The sequence below is a fragment of the Staurois parvus genome, unplaced genomic scaffold (genome assembly GCF_062004578.1).
Source record: "Staurois parvus isolate SC_StPar_1 unplaced genomic scaffold, SC_StPar_1.0 ptg000090l, whole genome shotgun sequence".
NCBI classification, from domain to species: domain Eukaryota; kingdom Metazoa; phylum Chordata; class Amphibia; order Anura; family Ranidae; genus Staurois; species Staurois parvus.
The window spans coordinates 24,224,364-24,246,483 of NW_028317886.1; the positions used below are offsets into that span (position 1 = coordinate 24,224,364).

The following is a 22,120-nucleotide window of genomic DNA, read 5'->3' on the forward strand; positions in this document are numbered from 1 at the left end:
AATCTCCTACAGCCATGGATATTTTTGGATATATGGAAAAAAGAAAAGTTGATCTTAGTGAAGTTTTCAATCCCATGGGTATCTCAAACAGTATGAATTTAGAAGAAAATTTTAAAAATTTAAAATATCTTTTGGAGAAGCAAATTAAAATATGGTGGGATGTGAATACTTTAGAACTGTATCTAAAAGAGAAAATTACTCCCAGGAGGTTGAGATGGGATATACCTGCCAATGATGGTATGGATGATAGAGAATTAGTAGATGAGTGGTTTCAGTTTTTCAACCATTGTGAGAGCAATCTATTGGAATTAATTATAAAAAGGCGACAGGTTAAATTGAGGAAAGTAGACTTTAAAATTAAGGAGTTAAAAGATGTGATGTTGCCTTTTGCAGACACCAATGATTACAAAGATAGATCAAAAAATTTGTAGGATCATATTGTTAAAGTTGATAAGGATACTAAAAACAAAAAGGTTAAGAAATATAAAAGAGACACTGAAGATTATAGGAACAATAGAGTGTATAAATGGCAAGATAAGATCACCACAGATGGGTGTGATTCCCAACTTTCTACACCTGAAAAAATCACTATACCAAATTCAAAATCCCCAACGGTTATTCAAACCGCTATATCTTCTCCTAAACAAAAAGTGACATTTCAGAATTCTAGTAATAGAACACCTGATATATATCGGTGGGCTGCAGAATTTCGTTTCTAAAAATATATCTATGGATGACCTGCCATCATATTATCAAGGTTTTTTGGTGGTGTTTTTTTATATTTAGACACTTTCTTTGCACAAAAGTTTTTTGCACATTTTTTTGTGGTATTGGTATTTTTATTCTGGACTTATGATTTGAACGTTTATATATTCATATATACTAGTGCAAAATTATTTATTGCATTAATTGTTACACTTTATTTATAGTGGTTTTTTTGCAGCTGGTACACTATAAGTGAGTTATATAATTTTCATTTTGACCATAGGCGCTATTATTCACTTTCATTATTTTGCTAATGCTCGTCTGATAATGATGGCTATCATCTAATTGCTTGTTATATGTAACACCTCAACTTTTGATTTTAGAAATACATACAATAAAAAAAAACATTCAAAAGAAAATACAGGCTAAATATTCTAGAAGGATAACAAACATAATTAATATACTGATGAACTAAAAACACTTTTGTTATCTGTAACGTGGGTGTAATATCAAGTAATGTATTGAGAAGCTGTTGACTCTAAGTATATTCATACACTATATGGCCAAAAGTATATGGACATCTTCCAAATTATTAAGTTCTGGTGTTCTCAGGGAAGGATGCTGTTAATGCTAGAACATACAAATACATTTCAGATAATTGTATGCTTCCAACCTTGTGATAACAGTTTGAGGAAGGCCGTGTTATGTTCCTGCACAACTGTGTTCCTATGTGCAAAGCCAGGTCCATAAAGACCTAGTTAGATGCATATTGCGTGGAGGTAGTCAAATAGCCTGTAAAATCCCTGACTCCATTGTTTTTGGGCTGAACTGGAATGCCAATTGCAAGCCACATCTTCTCATCTAACATCAGTAACTCACCCCAAAAATGCTCTTTCGCTAAATGGACATAAATTCCTACAGAGACCCTTCAAAATCCTGTGGATAACCTTCTCAGCAAAATGGAGGCAATTAATGCAACGGTTGTTGCAATCGGCTCTCCCACTAACTCATATAGGTGTTATAAAGTGTCCACAAATTCTTGGCTATATAGTATATGGTGGTGTGTGGACATTCGTGTAGACCAGTGGTCTCCAAACTGCAGCCCAGGGGCCGGATATGGCCCTTGGCTTGCCTTTATCTGGTCCTTGGGGCACTATTTTATCCACTGATACCAACAATGGGGCATAATTCCCTCCACTGACGCCATTTATGAAGCACTATTCCTTACAATGACACCAACAAATGGGCCCAATCATACCAATGATGGGGCACAATTCCTTACAATGACACCAACGATGGTGTGCTGTTCCTCCCATTGACACCAACGAAGGGGCATAGTTAACTCCCACTGACATCTGGCCCTTTTCTACTCCCACTCCTTTGTTTAGAAAGTGTGGAGACCCCTGGTGTAGACCATGTAATAGAGGGTAGTCATCTTTACCCCAGCTGTTCTATTCTGAGACTTTGAGGCTTTTCCAACAACATTTACGTTATGGGTGGGAGACTCTGATACCTGAACCTGTGCTTCTCAGCTTTTTTTGCAGCTTATTGTACAGACACTGGCAAAGAAAGGTTACTGAGAAGAGATATTTGGGAAGTTGGATTCTAAATCTGGACTTGGAAGGAGACGTCTGGCACATGCATGCATGTGCATGCTCATAATTCTGAGCGAAAGCTCAATACAAAACAGGCATTGTCACACTCGCGCAAATGTATTAGCATGTGTAGAAACCATATGCGCACGCCCTGACCTGTCCTTAGATTTCTGTCTGCTTACTGTGACCTCGGCTTGTATTCTGACTCTGCTCCTGTCTTGCATTGCTATACCTAGCTGCCTGGCTGTGTACTGATCCCAGCTCATATCCTGACCTTTTGGGTTGTGTCCTGGCTACACTCTTGTCTGCCAAGCAAGTGTCACCTTGTCCAGTTCCTGGTTCCTGCCTGTCGATCTACAGTCATCTGCTTTCTGGAAAGACCAACTGGTGCTATCTGCTACATCGGTCCTCATGCCACTCTGTGTCCTCACACCTCCTGTCATCACTATCAGGGGTGTTGGACAAGAGGTGCCAGAGAAGCCCCCTCTCCAGCTCGATCTCCACCAGGTACGTAACAATAGGTATGCTATAACAGGTGGTGTACGAATGTTATATTACATATGCAGCCCAGCTGTATACAATACAAATTTTACCTAAAATATCATGTAGGCACTTTAACCTCTTCCCGTTCACCCATTCTACATATACGGCAAATGGGAGGCAGCGCCGATGCGGGCTAACGTTCCTGTACATCAGCCAGCATCGATGGTTCCTGCATGGCTCACAGAGCGTGCACCCAGGAGACTGGTGATCGGTGTGTCGCCCAAACACAGCAGATCCCATTACTGCTGTATTTGGGCAATCATTTGGTGTTTTACCATGTGATTGCTGTGACCAATCACAGCACGCACATAATAAACACTAAAAACTGAAAGCAAAGATCGCTTCTCTTTGCTCTCAGTGTGAGAGCAGAGATAAGCGATCCTTCAGTGTGTGAGTGTCCAGAAGCCTGTCACGCTGCTTGTACACTCATACACTGCAGTGCCAACCACCCCAGTGTCCCTGTGTCCCTGATTACTGCCCTACACTAACAAAAATAAATAATGCAGGAAGGCCCTGTCACCTGTCCCAGTGCGCACAAAACACCCGCATACACAGCGGCAGACTGACCATTTGGAAACTCGGACACTGCCCGAGGGCCCGGGGTCAGTAGGGGGCCCCATGTGATGCCCCTGGTACCTTTTTCATAGGCTTTTTTGAGTTTGGGCAAGGTCACAAGGGCCCCATGATCCCCTATTGCCCGGGGGCCCCATGAGTTGTCAGTCCGCCCCTGCCCATACACCATACCAGCATTCTGATCACTGCCATACCCCATACCAGCATCGTGATTACTGCCATGCCCCATACCAGCATCCTGATCACCCCATATGCCATACCAGCATCCTGATCACCACCATACACCATACCAGCTTTCTGATCACCACCATACACCATACCAGCATCCTGATTACCACCATACACCATACCAGCATCCTGATCACCACCATGTCCCATACCAGCATCCTGATCACCGCCATATCCCATACCATAAACCTGATCATCACCATACCCCATACCAGCATCCTGATCACCACCATACACCATACCAGCATCCTGATTACCACCATACACCATACCAGCATCCTGATCACCACCATGTCCCATACCAGCATCCTGACCACCGCCATATCCCATACCATAAACCTGATCACCACCATACCCCATACCAGCATCCTGATCACCACCATACACCATACCAGCTTCCTGTTCACCACCATACACCATACCAGCATCCTGATTTCCACCATGTCCCATACCAGCATCCTGATCACCGCCATATCCCATACCATAAATCTGATCACCACCATACCCCATACCAGCATCCTGATCACCGCCATACCCCATACCAGCATCCTGATCACTACCATGTCCCATTCCAGCATCCTGATCATGCCTTACCAGCATCCTGATCACCACCATGCCCCATACCAGCGTCCTGATCATCCCATACTAGCGTCCTTATCACCGCCATACCCCATACCAGCGTCCTGATCACTGCTATTCCCCATACCATCACCCTGATCACCACCATACCCCATACCAGCGTTCTGATCACTGCCATATCCCATACCATCACCCTGACCACCACCATACCCCATACAATCACCCTGATCACAACCATGCAGCATACCAGCATCCTGATCTTCCCATACCAGCATCCTGATCACCGCCATACCCCATACCAGTGTTCTGATGCCTGCCATACCCCATACCAGCATCCTGATCATCCCATACTAGCATCCTGATCACCACCATACCCCATACCAGGGTCCTGATCACTGCTATTCCCCATACCATCAGCCTGATCACCACCATACCCCATACCAGCATTCTGAACACTGCCATATCCCATACGATCACCATGATCACCACCATGCCCCATACCAATATCCTGATCACCACCATGCCACATAGCAGCATCCTGATCATCCCATAGCAGCGTCCTGATCACTGCCATACCCCATACCAGTACCCTGATCACCACCATACCCTATACCAGCATTCTGAACACTGCCATATCCCATACGATCACCATGATCACCACCATGCCCCATACCAATATCCTGATCACCACCATGCCACATAGCAGCATCCTGATCATCCCATAGCAGCGTCCTGATCACTGCCATACCCCATACCAGTACCCTGATCACCACCATACCCTATACCAGCATTCTGATTACCCCCTTACCCCATAGCAGCATCTTGGCTACTGCCATAACAGCATCCTGATCACCGCTATACCTCATGCTAATGTCCTGATCACCGCCATACCAGCGCCTTGATCACTGCCATATGCCATACCAGCGTCCTGATCACCATCATACCCCATACCAGTACCCTGATCACCGCCATACCCTATACCAGCATCCTGATCACCCCATAACAGCATCTTGGCTACTGCCATAACAGCATCCTGATCACTGCTATACCTCATGCTAATGTCCTGATCACCGCCATACCAGCGCCTTGATCACTGCCATATGCCATAACAGCGTCCTGATCACCATCATACCCCATACCAGTACCCTGATCACCGCCATACCCTATACCAGCATCTTGATCACCCCATAACAACATCTTGGCTACTGCCATAACAGCATCCTGATCACTGCTATACCTCATGCTAATGTCCTGATCACTGCCATACCAGCGCCTTGATCACTGCCATATGCCATACCAGCGTCTGGCACTTTAGGATCTCAACTGATCAATTCTCAAATATATATTCCATAATTTGTAGACTCTATAGCTTTCACAAAAACTAAATAATATAAACTGTTGTGGGTTATTTGTATCAACAAAATGTAGCAGAATACATTTTGTCCTAAATTTATGTAGAAAAATTATCTATTTGCAAAATTTTATGACAAAAACTAAGCAAAAAATTATTTTTTTTTCAAACTTTTCAGTATTGGTGATCATATACCACCAAAAGAAAGCTCTATCTGTCTCAAAAAAAGGATAAACATGTCATATGGGTACAGTGTTGCATGACTAATTGTCACTCAAAGTGTGACAGTGCTGAAATCTGAAAATTGGCCTGGACTGTAAGGGGGTGAAAGTGTCCAGACTTGAAGTGGTTAACTGTATGTACCATGCACCACTGATAACTATTTCAATTTAGAAATAGGCTACTTACCAGGAACTTTGTCTCCAGGCAGAAAGAAGGAGCAGTTTGTATGAATGGTAATGTAGTTCTTCCTGGGGTTCTGGGGTTGAGCTCGGATATGCTTAGGCCTCATGTCAGAGCAAGCAGCAAGACTTCCACCATGAGAATAAGCAGCAGTGTAAGATGCCAAACCAGTGGACATGCACATCCATATCAAGCTCAGCAACCAAGACCTTGACTGATCTTCTACCTTATTTGGAAAAAGAATATTGCTGATTACTGATGACAATAAATCAGCTGCACAATCAGAGTAAGAACTAAAAATGTGCTTCAAGCTAACAATTTGATTTAAACTCTTTTGGAAATATATTTCTATATGTTATTTTGGCTTCAAGTCTATGATTTTCTAAATTATGCAAATTAAGTTACTGTTTTTATTATCGGCTTTGATTAAAGTTCCACACAATTTGAGTAAATATTTTATATTATGAATAATAATATGGAAAAATGTCCTTATTGGTATAACACTTTAAAGAAAAATAAAGCCTCATTTCACTTCAATGCCACATGTGATCATTAGGTGGCAGCACATAGCAGAATCGTTTTTGTATTGTTCTAGATTAGAATGCTATCAATTTTGTGCAGAATTTATGTCCATACGGGTACAGAGCAAAGAAAGATGTGCAAAAGCGAAGCAGTTTCACTTAGTCATTTAAGAGGTTTCATATTATAAATGAACTTAGGAATCCTACCTGCTTCATTTTTCTTCATTAATCAGTTCCTTTGTCAGGTGGACATACTTTAGCAGACTTTTTTAATATGGCAGTGCAAAAAGCAATGATCATATGCAGCTTTACTGTATATCTAAACCCAAAACAAAAATGTAATATATAGCTTACCAACCTTTAGATATGATGGCTGTATTAGTTTTCTTTGTTTAGGTGTTTTTCCTTTATTTCACCTGATGATCCAGCCAGTAACATACTTCCTGTCTTAGGGTGGCTACATTCACTCCTTTACTGTATCTATGGAGGAGCAACGTAGCCACCTTTGAACAGAACCTTTCACAATCTGTGGAGAGGTTACCATTAGAAGGACTAGTAGATTTAGATGAACTCCAGCTAAAACCAAAAAGGCAGTTACAGAAACAGGTTTTTTCATTTCGGGTTTAAGATTTTGCATAATTGAATAAAAGCTGGCTATTGTAGGCACTCCTGTCAGTGGTAAATGGCTTGTCTCAACCCTCTAACCTCAACTTTATTTGACAGCTAAGTTTGTTGAGGAAAGTGGAAAAATAACACATACTAGCAGAATCAACAGGTAAAATATACGTATATAATATACAGTATATAGTATGTTACATACAGGATTTATAAACCTGTATAGTTTTTTAAAAAGTCAATAAAATTGACCAAAACTATAATACATTCCCTTTAAAGGCGATTTTTAATGGTTGCTATAGGTCATTAGCTTTGTGGAGCTGTGTGTGTAATGGTTGACATGATTATAATATTTTGTTAGTTACCCAGCCAATACCCGCTTTAGGTACAGTATAAAGTGGTAAAAGTACAGGAATGTAACTAAATATTAGAAGCAAAAACCAGTGTATGGTGTTGAGCTGCTCAAACTACATCCTAATCCACACTAATGAAAACTAAACTGTTGGCATAAAACATATATATGTGTAAAAACAAGAAATAGTCACTTGACAGTATAGTGTAGAGATAATAGTCAATAAAGTCTCTTTCAGAACTACTGGTGAAAAACATTTTCCTACTGGTGAGTGAGCCCACTATCCCCGGGCTGTAAATCTTTCAAACAGTGTGCATCACCGCATTATCTGTGATTTTTAGATGGACCCTCACCTTCATGTATTGACCTGTATACATGTCCCCTCTTACTAGGGTAAGGTACAGTATATCCTCTCCTCTGATGATAATCCACCTCTCTTTATGGCCACTTTATCCTCAATGTTATCCCTTTGTCAGCATAGCTGGCTCTGTAGGTAAGACTCTAGACCAGGGGTCTCCAAACTTTCTAAACAAAGGGCCAGTTTACTGTCCTTCAGACTTTACAAGGGCCAGACTGTGGGTCTGAACGTCAGTGAGGAAAAAATAATGCCCCATTGTCTGGTGTCAGTGGGAGGAATTGTGCCCCTTCATTGATGTCATTGGACCCTATCATTTGTGTCACTGCGGGGAATTGTGCCCCATCGTTGGTGCCATTGGAAGGAGTTGTGCCCCCTTCTTTGGTGTAAGTGGGGAGAATTATACCCAATTGTTGGTATCAGTAGATGAAATAAAGATGATAAAAACAAGCAAGGGGCTGCATCTGGCCCCCAGGCCGCAGTTTGGAGACCACTGCTCTAGACAATCTGATGCACTCAGATTAGAAGTTTTTTGCACTTTTGCATTTTTAGATGGACGCTCACCTTCATGTATTGACCTATATACATGTCCCCTCCTACTAAGGTAAGGTGTATCCTCTCCTCTGATGATAATCCACCTCTCTTTATGGCCACTTTATCCACAATGTTATCCCTTTGTCAGTATATTGTTTCATGTGATGAGCACACACTATACAGTCAGGTCAATAAATATTGGGACATCGACACAATTCTAACATTTTTGGCTCTATACACCACCGCAATGGATTTGAAATGAAACGAACAAGATGTGCTTTAACTGCAGACTGTCAGCTAATTTGAGGGTATTTACATCCAAATCAGGTGAACGGTGTAGGAATTACAACAGTTTGCATATGTGCCTCCCACTTGTTAAGGGACCAAAAGTAATGGGACAATTGGCTTCTCAGCTGTTCCATGGCCAGGTGTGTATTATTCCCTCACTATCCCAATTACAATGAGCAGATAAAAGGTCCAGAGTTAATTTCAAGTGTACTATTTGCATTTGGAATCTGTTGCTGTCAACTCTCAAGATGAGATCCAAAGAGCTGTCACTATCAGTGAAGCAAGCCATCATTAGGCTGAAAAAACAAAACAAACCCATCAGAGAGATAGCAAAAACATTAGGCGTGGCCAAAACAACTGTTTGGAACATTCTTAAAAAGAAGGAACGCACCGGTGAGCTCAGCAACACCAAAAGACCCAGAAGACCATGGAAAACAACTGTGGTGGATGAGCGAAGAATTCTTTCCCTGGTGAAGAAAACACCCTTCACAACAGTTGGCCAGATCAAGAACACTCTCCAGGAGGTAGGTGTATGTGTGTCAAAGTCAACAATCAAGAGAAGACTTCACCAGAGTGAATACAGAGGGTTCACCACAAGATGTAAACCATTGGTGAGCCTCAAAAACAGGAAGGCCAGATTAGAGTTTGCCAAACGACATCTAAAAAAGCCTTCACAGTTCTGGAACAACATCCTATGGACAGATGAGACCAAGATCAACTTGTACCAGAGTGATGGGAAGAGAAGAGTATGGAGAAGGAAAGGAACTGCTCATGATCCTATGCATACCACCTCATCAGTGAAGCATGGTGGTGGTAATGTCATGGCGTGGGCATGTATGGCTGCCAATGGAACTGGTTCTCTTGTATTTATTGATGATGTGACTGCTGACAAAAGCAGCAGGATGAATTTTGAAGTGTTTCGGGCAATATTATCTGCTCATATTCAGCCAAATGCTTCAGAACTCATTGGACGCCACTTCACAGTGCAGATGGACAATGACCCAAAGCATACTGCAAAAGCAACCAAAGAGTTTTTTAAGAGAAAGAAGTGGAATGTTATGCAATGGCCAAGTCAATCACCTGACCTCAATGCGATTGAGCATGCATTTCTCTTGCTGAAGACAAAACTGAAGGAAAAATGCCCAAGAACAAGCAGGAACTGAAGACAGTTGCAGTAGAGGCCTGGCAGAGCATCACCAGGGATGAAACCCAGCGTCTGGTGATGTCTATGCGTTCCAGACTTCAGGCTGTAATTGACTGCAAAGGATTTGCAACCAAGTATTAAAAAGTGAAAGTTTGATTTATGATTATTATTCTGTCCCATTACTTTTGGTCACTTAACAAGTAGGAGGCACATATGCAAACTGTTGTAATTCCTACACCGTTCACCTGATTTGGAGGTAAATACCCTCAAATTAAAGATGACAGTCTGCAGTTAAAGTACATCTTGTTTGTTTCATTTCAAATCCATTGTGGTGGTGTATAGAGCCAAAAATGTTAGAATTGTGTCGATGTCCGAATATTTATGGACCTGACTGTATGTGATTGCAGCAGCTCAATATTTTGGTTAGTTCAAGTAGTATATTATTGTTTCATTTTTGGACAGCACACAATTTTAATATTATTAATTTCCAAATATTAGAAGCAGTTGTAAAAGAAAAAGCTTTACCTAAGAGCTCCAAAAGGTCTCACGTCGGTTACGTGGGGGGCGGAGCCTAAACATGGCGGCGTCGGAGAGCACGATGTGAGTGCTCTCCGATAACCTCCAAACTAACCTTCCGAGACCCTCATGGAGTGAAGCCCTGCCTGCTTGAGGAGGGCTCCAAGCGGAGAGAGACTGGCGCGTGGAGGAGAGAGGGGAGCGGACACGGACCTCCAGAAGGTGATCTCGATGCGGAGACTCCAGGGCGGCTGTCGGGTTGCCGGGGAGACGAAGCAGGGCGGTGTGAGCACGCTGCTCGCCGCAAGGCATCACTGGGAGACAGAGACGCCGGCCGGCTCCCTGTCAGAGCGGCAGTGACAAGTCGGCTCCCCCTGTGTTACAGGACTGGAAAGCTGTGCGGCCAGTGGAGGAGTGAAGCAGGAGAAAGGGACCAACTGAGGAAGACCTCGGTGGGAGAGAAGAGGCTGGTCGGTGCTCGGTGCTCTAATGAAATAAAGTGTTGCCACCTTATAGTTTCCTTTATCCCCCTGGCCGGATGTTTAATCCTGGGTCAAGGAGACCCATAAATATTAGGACAGCTATTCTTCTTCCCCAAGACCATCCTCAAGGAGAGAGAAAGGAGGTGGAAAGAAAGAAACTGAATATCGGATACCCCGAGGAATCCCCCCCAGGACTGAGCAGCAGTGAAGGCCCTCCACATAAGCCTGGAACCACCGTCCGGAGAGGGGAAGGGTGAGTGAAAACTGTTGGGGGCCTATTGCATGGTGAACCCCTGAGTGATACAGGCGTCCAAGGGGGTTAAAGAGGGGGAGGATTCCCAGGGGTTAGAAAAGAAGAAGAAAGGAGGTCCAGGTGTCCCAGGAGAGTAAAGGAAATAGGAAAAACTGCAAGGCTATCAAGATATATAGAGGATATGAAGAACAAAGGTTCCAAGGGAGCAGGGCCCAAAGGGGCCCAAACAGGAACTATAAAGAAATTTACATCTTATGGAAATACTACACCAGAAAGGGCCCAAGGTGCAAAGGGGGAAATGGACATTAGTTCAGGAAATAGCCCTAGGTTATCACTGGGCATAAATAGCAGCGGTAGTCAACAAATAGTAGAGGGCTTGGGAAAAAAAGAACCAGAAGGTGAACTACAACTACCAAATAAGAAGGAGATGGCAGAAATGTTTCAAAATCTGGAAAAAACGATAAAACACGAAATGACAGCTATTCGAAATGATTTAGGTCACCTTCTATTGAGAATGGAAGAAACGGAGAAGAAAGTTAAAACCCAGGCCCAGAAAATAGATAATTTAAAGGAAAAAATAAGCCAATTAGAAAATAACCAGAAAAAAATGACCTATAGGATGGAAGTTCAAGAAAATAAAGAAAGAAGGAGTAATCTTAGAATACGAGGAATCCCAGAGACTGCTAAAGGGGAAATACTATATGAACTAGTTAAAAAAATCCTAAACTCCATAAGAGATAAACCGGAACCTGATGGGATCGACCTGGATGGAGTGTTTAGGGTAGGAAAGTTCAAACGGGCTACTGAGAAGGAAAGATCGAGGGACATAATTGTCCAGTTCCAAAATTTTGGGGCCAAAGATGAGATCTGGAAGAAGACCAAGGGAAGACCATTAGTTAAGTATGGAGACTTGACTATCCAAATCTATGCGGACTTAACAGTAGAGACCCTAAGGAGAAGGCGATCCCTGAAACCCCTGTTGGAGCAAATGAGAAAACAGAATGTGCAGTATAGATGGGGTACCTCAGCATTTCTGATTGGCTGGAAAAATGGGGTCACAGCGTATTTGAGATTTCCGGATGATTTAAGAGATTTTTGTGATAGACTGGACTTGCAAAGAATGAAGATAGCTGGCTGGGAAGAAGAGGAAGAAGATAAAGGAAACATAAATGTTAAAAGAAAAGAGGACTGGCAACAGGTCGGGCTGAGGGAGGCATCGGGGGTGGAGGAGGAGGAGAGGGAGAATTAAGTAGAAAACGAATTTTTTTTTTTTTTTTTTTTTTCTCTTCTCTCTCTCTTACTTCTCCCTCTCGCCCCTAGTCTCCCCCCTCTGGATGCCGAGACCCGCTTGGAGGCTCCGATTAAGGCAGGGAGGTAAAGAGTAAAGACTTTTTGACAGAGAGAGGGAATCGGGGCGGTTGGAGGAGAGGTGAACCGTACATAGGCGGAGCTGATGCCCTAAACTTTAAATCAATGGTGGAAATAGATCCACAAATGATTTGTAGGCAGATTATAGGCCTAAAAACGGGTAGGGAAAAAAGAAGGGGGGATGGGAGGGGTAGGGGGACGTGGGGAGGGAGGGAGGGGGGAGGGGAAGAGAGTTGGGTGGGTGGAAGGGAGGAGAGGAGGTATTGGGTCAATACTCTGCAGGACAGAAGAGATGAAGAGGAAGAGGCAAACTGGAAGAGAGATGGACTTAATTGGGAAAGATGGAAGAATTACAGTTTATAACCTATAATGTGAACGGGCTGAGTTGCCCAGGGAAGAGATTTAGGTTGTTTAAAGAGTTACATCATAGGGCTACGTCAGTGGTATTTTTACAAGAGACGCATTTCGAGATAGAGGCAAACGTGAAATTGAAATCCAAATACTATCCAACATGGTACTACGCAGATTCCCCAATTAAAAGAGCAAAAGGGGTCGCAATAGGTGTGGCAAAGAACATGAGATTTGAGTTGGAGGATAGAAGAACCGACCCGGAGGGGAGGTTCTTATTCTTAAAAGGTAGACTCCAGGGGATTGACTGTACTTTAGCCAATATATATTGTCCCAATAAAAACTCGGAGAAGTATATGAAGGGCTTGTTGAAAAAATTAATGGACTTTAAAAAAGGGCGTTTGATAGTAGCTGGAGACCTAAACTTTTGTATGGACCCACAAAAAGATAATACCTCTCCTGTGCAAAGAGAGGGGAGTAGGGCTCTGAGAGCTATGAAAAAAGTGATGCATGAATATCAACTAGTGGATACTTGGAGAATAAGACATATGAAAGACAGAGACTATACCTTCTTCTCGAATGCACATGAGATATACTCGAGATTAGATTACATCTTAATAGACCATCAACTAATAGATCACCTGGTAAAAATTGACATAGAGACAAGGACGTTCTCGGACCATGCTCCGGTCGTGATGAAGTTGAGATGGGGAAGAAGGTGGACGGGAGGATTAGGGTGGAGGTTAAATGAGGCCCTTCTTCTGGATGAGGATGTAGTTCAGAAAATCGAGAAAGAGATTAAAGAATACTTTAAGGAGAATGAAACAGAGGAAGTATCGATAGCTACAGTCTGGGAAAGTCATAAGGTATTCATAAGAGGAATCTTGATTACGGCTGGAGCAAGGAAGAAAAAGGAAAGAAGAGAGAAGGTCAGTGGGCTCTTAAAAGAAATACTAGACTTAGAGCAGATCCATAAGAAGAAAATAACAAAAGATACGAGACAGAACTTACTGGATAAAAAAGAGGAGTTAGAGAGGTTGATGGATGAGGAGAAGAGAAGAGTATACAACAGGGTTTTGAATGAGAGGTATAGATGGGGAGACAGACCAGGAAGATATTTAATGAGAGCTTTGAATAAAAAGAAAAATAGGAATTATATAGAAAAGATAAAAAGTTCAAAGGGGGAGCTGGCCCACTCAAATAAAGAGATTATTAAAGTGTTTACGGAGTATTATAAAAAGTTATATAATATTAGCCCCCAAGACCCTCTAAAGGAAATCCAAGAGGGAATTAAGGAAAAAAAGATGACATACTTAAAAAAAGCGGGATTACCAAAACTAAGTGAAGCACAGTTGAACTCCCTAGACGTAGAAATCTCCCAGGAAGAAATTAAAATAGCATTAAGAAGTACAGGAGGGGGAAAAAGTCCAGGTCCGGATGGCTATACAGTTAGGTACTATAAGAAATTTAGTGAAGTATTGTTACCCAAACTGGAGAAATATATGAATGCACTGGGAGATGGGATGGAAATGAGGAGAGAATCCCTACAGGCACATGTAGTACTTATTCATAAGGAGGGAAAGGACCCATCGCAGTGCTCCAGCTATAGACCTATCTCATTATTGAACACAGACACTAAACTGTATGCAAAGGTGTTAGCAAACAGGTTGAGAGATCTGATGCCTGAATGGATCCACGGAGATCAGGTGGGCTTTGTACCGGGGAGAGAAGGTAGAGATAATGGCTTGAGAACCCTGATGCTTATTCAGAAGAGTAGAAGAGAGAAAGCCCCGGTGGTGCTCTTGTCAATTGATGCGGAGAAGGCATTTGATAGAGTGGACTGGGGCTTTATGATGGACAACTTAAAAGTGCTGGGGTTAGGAGATAGAATGCGAGAGTGGATAAGTAAACTATATAGGGAGCCTACTGCAATCATCACGGTAAATGGGGAGAGATCAGAACCCATTGGAATGTCAAATGGTACAAGACAGGGCTGTCCTCTGTCTCCCCTGCTATATGTATTGTCACTCGAACCTCTGCTGTCAATAATAAGAAATAGTGGATCGGTAAAGGGAATTCAGATAGAATCCAAAGAACATAGAGTAGCGGCCTTTGCGGACGATTTATTGTTCTATGTGGGGAATCCCAGAATAACTCTCCCAAATATAATGAAGATTCTGAAGGAGTACGGTGAACTATCAAATTTAAAAATTAACCCAACGAAAACAGAGATCCTGAATATTAATATATCAAAGAATGAAAAAGAAAAATTACAAAAAGAATTCCCCTTTATTTGGAGAGAAAAAGAGATAAAATACCTAGGAATAAAAATCACTGCCTCACCCAAACATTTGTATAGAGTAAATTATATCTCTTTGATTAATGAGATCAGGGAAGATTTAAAAAGACTAGAAGGAGGAAATCCATCCTGGATAGGACGTATAAACTTAGTCAAAATGGTAATTATGCCTAAAATACTGTATAGATTTCAAATGGTACCAATTAAAATTCCAGAAGCCTTCTTTAAGATAATGAAAAAAATGTTAACAAGATACATATGGAAGAATAAAAAACCTAGAATAGCATATGAAACATTGAGTAGGACTAAAGAGAAAGGGGGATTGGGTTTACCAGATGTCAAGAGATATTATAAAGCAGTGGTTTTGGCAAGAATATATGACTGGACATTTAACCATAAGGGGAAAAGTTGGGTAACAATAGAGAATGAGCTTAGTGGAATTGGACTGAGTCAGATGATATGGGTCCCACCACAGTTTAGGGGAATCAAAGAAAGCACAAGTATTTACACTTTAAATGTCTTTAGGGTATGGGACAATTTACATAAAAATATGAAATGGGAATTTAATTCAACATTAATGCCTCTCACGAATTCTGAGTACTTTCCTCCGGGAAAGAACAAGATTTCGGGGAGATGGTTCAGAAAGGAAGACACCCAATTGAGAGATGTATTGGTGGAGGGGGAACTGAGATCACTTAAAGAATTAATAGAGAAGAAGGGAGACATTTTTTTTAGAATGGATGAGTGGAAATACCATCAATTGAAAAGTTTTATTGGAAAACTACCGAAACCTTTGAGAATAAAACAGGAGTGGAATATGTTTGAAAGGTTGTTGGAGACACGAAGGGATGGGAAGCACGGTGTATCAAAAGTGTATAGAATTCTCACAGAACTAGACACAAACACAAAGTTAAATTTTATGACAAAATGGGAAAGAGATATGGGAGTTGAGTTTGATGAGGATAGACAGAGAAAGATGTTTAGATTGATACACGATAATGTTAGTATGAGAGAGGTGGAGGTTAATTATAAGTTTGTGACACGATGGCACATCACACCAAGTGTTGAACACAAGATGAATGGGGAAAGTTCAAATATGTGTTGGAGAGGATGTGGAGATATAGGCACGGTGTTTCACATATGGTGGGAATGTCCGAAAATCCAGGCTTTTTGGAAGACAATAGTCAAGTTGATTAAAGAAATAACGGAAATTGACATAGGATTAGATCCAACGACGTGTCTTCTACACGTTGTGGAGACATCTGTAAATAAATATAAAGATTCAGGTATTTGGTACTTCTTGAATGCAGCGAAAGGGTTGATACCCAAGTTTTGGCGGAAAGTCGAGGTACCGAAGGAGGTGGACTGGATTAATAGAGTAAACCAGATAGGTAGAATGGAAAGATCATATCATATGCAGGAAGATAGAATGGGAGTGTATCTAAGGAGATGGGAAAAGTGGGAAAGAGCAGGATTGAAAGAGAAATATAAGAAAACATAAACTAGGATGTTAACATAACATTAAAAAGCCTCAAGAGAATAGAATGGGATAGAGTCTGCAGAGGGGGGAAGAGGGGTGGGAGGGAGGGGTAGTGGGATGGGAAAGAAAAAAGAGTTTTAAGTAAGGGAAAGACAGAAATGTTATAAATGTATACTTGTATGAGAATTATTTCCCTGTTTGAGTTTTTGTATTAATATGAAAAATTTAATAAATATTTAAATTAAAAAAAAAAAGAAGCAGTTGTAAAGGTATATATATTCTTTTCTCAGAATAATAAACATGTTCTACTTACTTACTCTGTGCAATGGTATTGCACAGAGAGGTCCCTTCATTTTGTTCTGTGGCCCCCACTCCACCTCTTCTCTGAGTGCCCCCACAGCAAGTGGCTTACTATGGGGGCACTCATATAGGGGTAAGACACGGTGCCTGGGGGAGCCGGCCACCAGCAGTAAATGCACTATTGGCGGTCAGCAAGTGGTTAAATCTCCCTTAAAAAAAGGTCTTCTGGTCTAGTGGTGCTGGTATCCTTTTTTTCCTTTTTTGTTTTCTGCACTAAATGGTGCTCACATAATGACTTGTCAACATTGTGCACTGTATTACTACTCTCAGCTCAGGATATGTGATGACACTATTTTAGGGGGTGGATCCATGACAGCCCTGGCTCACAGGAAGTGGGTTGAATAAAGCTGTCTGTCATTCAACCTGGAATACTTAGGACATCCTGAGGTGGAAAAGAAGTACTGCAGGGGACAGTCTGATTGAAGTGTAAGGGTGAGTACAAAGGCTTTATCTTTTAACTTTTAATGGCATAAATAAATATTTTGTTACATTATTTTTGTCTGGAGTTCTGACTTTGCAATGATGATCTCCAAAACAAGCACAAGATGTCAAAGTGTTCCTGCCCAAGGTGCAGAACACCTCAAATGGTGACTGTTCTGCTTCTTTGCTGAGAACTATAAATATCAGAAATATTTCTAACACTGGTTATAATTTGTGTTTTCTAAATGTAGCACTTCCTTTAAAATAGACACAACTTTAGGAGATTTAGATAATGATTTCATGAACAGCAAGTATATATTTACTCACATTAATTTTCTTCAGTAATGTGGTAAGTGCTGCCACCATCCAAAATGCAGTTAGCCAGAACCCGTCCATATAAAAATGTCCATTAATCATAAGTTAACTGCCAAAAAAAATAATAACAGCAAAACATTTTTGTTCCAAGTCCGTGTGTTTTGCAGGGCCAAAAGTCTGCAGCCTGTTAATCAATCATGGCTTTTACGCATTTACCTGTCACCATGCAGTGATGGAAACAGCAAAGAGCCAAGTGTACATCAGCCTGGCACTGGGCTATGCCTTGTTAGGGTTTGTGCCAGAAACTGAGCTGGGATCACTCTGCTAATCTTGGCATGTTGAGAGGCAATTACAAAGTATGGAGTGCAGCACTGCAGTTCTTTCACAGGAAAACATTAACCCCTCAATTTTATACATGCATGCTGATTTATTAAAGCCGGGGAAATAGTAAAGATATGCAAAGTGCAGGAAGAAATAGTAACCATCCAATTAGAGGAAACTAAAATCTGCACTACAGACATGGGAGAGCTATGTAAACCATACCATGAAAGAGACAACACTTGATATTATTTCAAACTATATATTTTTTGGAGAAATTTTTATTGGCCACAGTGTTATTTAAAGTGGAACTTTAGACAGGAAATTAAATCCATTTAGATGACTTTGTGCTGGCCCCTTTTACAGGTATAGCTATGTAAACACTAAAAATAAGCACCTATACTGTTTAACCACTTGCCCTCCTGGGGATTTGCCCCCCTTCTTGACCAGGCCATTTTTTGCGCTACAGCGCTGTGTTACTTTAACTGACAATTGCACGGTCATGCAACGCTGCACCAAAATGAAATGTACGTCCTTTTTTTCCCACGAATAGAGCTTTCTTTTGGTAGTATTTGATTGTCTCTGCGTGTTTTTATTTTTTGCACTATAAAAAAAAAAGACCAACAATTTTGAGAAAAAAACCATATTTTTTACTTTTTGCTCTTAAATATGTCCAGTATAAAATGTAAAAAGTCAATTTCATCATAAATTTAGACCAAAATGTATTCTGCTACATGTCTTTGCTAAACAAAATTTCAATACATGTAAATTAATTATTTATTATTATTTATTTCAGGTACTTATATAGTGCCATCAATTTACGCAGCGCTTTACATATATATATTCTACATTCACATCAGTCCCTAACCCTCAAGGGGTGTACAATCTAAGGTCCCCAACTCACATTCATACATACACATACTACAGCCAATTTAGACAGGATCCAAATAACCTACCAGTATGTCTTTAGAGTTGAGAATTAAATAACTAATTAATTAATTAAATTAATTAGTTTACGTGAACGTTATAACGTTTAAAAATGGTGATATACAGTATATACTGGGATTTTTAATTTTTTTTTTACTAGTAATGGCAGCAATCAGCGACTTATAGTGAGGCTGTAGCGGGCATTCTGACACTGGGGGGAACTGACTTGGTGTCACTGACATCCCCAGTGACACCAATACAGTGATCAGTGCTAATAAAAAACACTGACACTGTACTAATGGCACAGGACAGGAAGGGGTTAACATGAGGGGAGATCAAAGGGTTAACTGTGTGCTGTCTGTGTGTGCTTCGCTGTAAGCACACCGCTTTGCATGACTCTGTTGTGCAGGAGCTGACAGCATGACTCTGTTGTGCAGGAGCTGACAGGGGAGAGAACTGTATTGTTTACATGCAATGCTCCTAGATCACCAGGTGGCGGCGAGTAATCACTGGCCGGGACCCGGTGATTGACAGCCGAGGCTGCGAATAGCGGCGTGGGTACGGCGTGCGCGCCCCTTACCCGGAAATGCTAAATCACGTATATATACTCATGACTTTGCGCACCCCTGCTGTCCTGTAGCAGTATATCTGCTATAGGGCGGCAGGAAAGTTATTAAAATCCAGTAATACACTGGGGATTATTTACTAAAACTGGAGAGTGCAAAATCTTGTGCAGCTCTGCATAGAAACCAATCAGCTTCCAGGTTTTATTGCCAAAGCTTAATTGAACAAGCTGATGTTAGAAGCTGATTGGCTGCCATACACAGCTACACCAGACTCTAAGTGCACGAGTTTTAGTAAATCTACCCCACTGTCTCACTCTGCTCTGCACATGCTCAGTTGCTCTCTATTTTTTTCCACTGTGCCAGATTTGTAGAGGCCGATCTGCTGACAGCCTAAAGATTTACTGCTGCTCAAGAGCTCTGGGCTTCAGCAAAATGGCAGCCTGCAGCAAGAAGAAACAGGAGCAATCATGGAGGAAATTTATAACACACAATTATATTGGAAGCATATTTATTAATGTGGAGTGTATGTTCCTTGCTAAAGAACATTATATTTTATCAGGTTATTATGGGTAAAATCCCACTTTAAGGGGTAACCTCAATTACAATAACTTGATGAATGTAGCCATCCTGCCCAAAACCAACAAAATCCAATGCAGAAAATCCAGTCATGATATCAATCCAAGTTAAACTGGATAAACCCCACTAAATAAAGACCACATCATAAACTTGTTTGAATGAAAATGGGAGTGTGGGTGTGAGTTGCGGTCCAGTCTCCTTAGAAGTGGTGACTGAGTGAGATGCATAGGGGCTTATATAATCATTGGCAGGGCCTGTCAAAATAAGTCAATCCCTGCCTGTTGCTATGCTGAGGACACAGTTGCGTTATCTAGTAGCAACCTGGAAAAGAGAGAGTGAAGGGAGGTAGAGAGCCTTAAGTGCTTTATGCTACTCTCCCTGAGCAGTACAGACCTTAACATTAGATACATTCAAAAAGCTTTTAGGTGGTAGTAAACTTTGTTTTTAAAAAATGCTGACAGACAGGACACTTCTGACAGAAGAGACCCTATCAGTCTCTTCAGTCATAAATGCTTCCTCCTGCCCACCAACCGTCATTTACACTGAGCCGCAAATGCGCAGCTCAGTTTTATGGCCCCGATCTGTGCCACTGCGATGTGACTCCCATGGGCATGCACGGGAGTGACATTATCAAGGCCCGGCCAATCAAGCAGCTGAAGGCACAAACCTAGAAGGAAGACCGGGTGAAGATGGAAGCACCCGGGAGCTGCTGGATCGTTTACAGCACAGCATCGGAGGGTTCGGTTTGAGAGGTAAGTCTGTCATAATGTGCTAATATGCTGTGCATACTAGCGTATTTAGGCATAACCCACCTGGGGTCCCCAAAAGAGAAATGACTGCGGACTTTACTACCATTTTAAGTATGTATGAGGGGCTTTATTTTCAGATGTGTGATTCATTTCCAAATCTCATTGGACTCTGAAAATAACTTTTTTTTTTAATAAGAATCCTTACGCTGGTATGTTAACCAGTTGTTTGGGGGGGAAGAGGATTTGAAATTGCGCATGAAACTATGTTGTGTAAAGTTTTCCACCTGCTTATTACTATTGGCAAATACAGAGTATTTATATGAAATAATATTCCTTATTAGCAAATGTAAACTATTTACCTACAGGTTTAAAGCAATATCCTGTTTCGAAAGGGCCATTTCTCATACCCCCACCCAGGGACGGACTGACAACTCATGGGGCCCCCGGGCAATAGGGGATCATGGGGCCCCTGTGTCCTTGCCCAAACTCAAAAAAGCCTATGAAAAAGGCACCAGGGGCATCTCATGGGGCCCCCTACTGACCCTGGGCCCTCTGGCAGTGCCCAAGTTTCTAAATGGTCAGTCCGCCCCTGCCCCCACCCCAAAAGAAGGCTACAGATGATTCATGTTAGTGGATATTCACTGCAGGTCATTAATTTTCCATAAAGTAATCCACTCTGTAAACTAATAAAGGGGTCTTTGATCTCTTATCAGTTTACCTTTGGGTGCCATATAGGGATAAGTTATAGGTTTGGGTTGAACATGAATTCGGCATTTTATCAAACAAACAAGCTATATTTGGCCAGTACACCCTCCTGCTAATGTAGCCAGGCTACTACCCCTAAATCACAGATTCCTGAAGACTCTGGTTTGAAATTCTTAACAGGCTGGCGAGTATCCTTGACCACATTTATATTACAACAGTGCTGTCATTTATTGCATAAGTAGCAGCACGGCAGCATGATGCTTGGACTACATTGTCGAACATCACACATAATGATTGATGCGAATCTACTCTGATAGACAATGTAATTGGCATTGAATTTACATCAGGGGACATTTTTTATTTTTTTTTAATCCTTATATGATGGAAGACAAAACAAACCTTAATGCCTGAGCCCAGTTTTTAACTTTAGTATATGTTCGCAAAAATGTACATATCTTTGCAAATGCTTAGTTGGTACTGTTGATTAGATGTGCACACTGAAAATTTTTGTTTCATTTTGAATGTATCTGTTCATTTAAGAATTTTGTTTCATCATATTTGTTATGTTGAACTGACTAGTTTTTGAAATATGTTATATTTTTTTTTGCATTTGTTTCGTTTATTCATTGGTCTGTGTGGATTCTAAAAATGTA

At 41.4% G+C, this 22,120-nt stretch overlaps 1 protein-coding gene across 1 annotated transcript in view; it reads right to left on the reverse strand.

The window, feature by feature from the left end:
* The window catches only part of REELD1 (reeler domain containing 1), a 74,360-nt gene that overhangs the window by 34,177 nt on the left and 18,063 nt on the right, over positions 1-22,120 (reverse strand). The window contains exon 2 of the mRNA XM_089670485.1: positions 5,983-6,202. Coding sequence (XP_089526611.1) covers positions 5,983-6,202 — 220 coding nt within the window. The remainder of the gene's footprint in view (positions 1-5,982; positions 6,203-22,120) is intronic.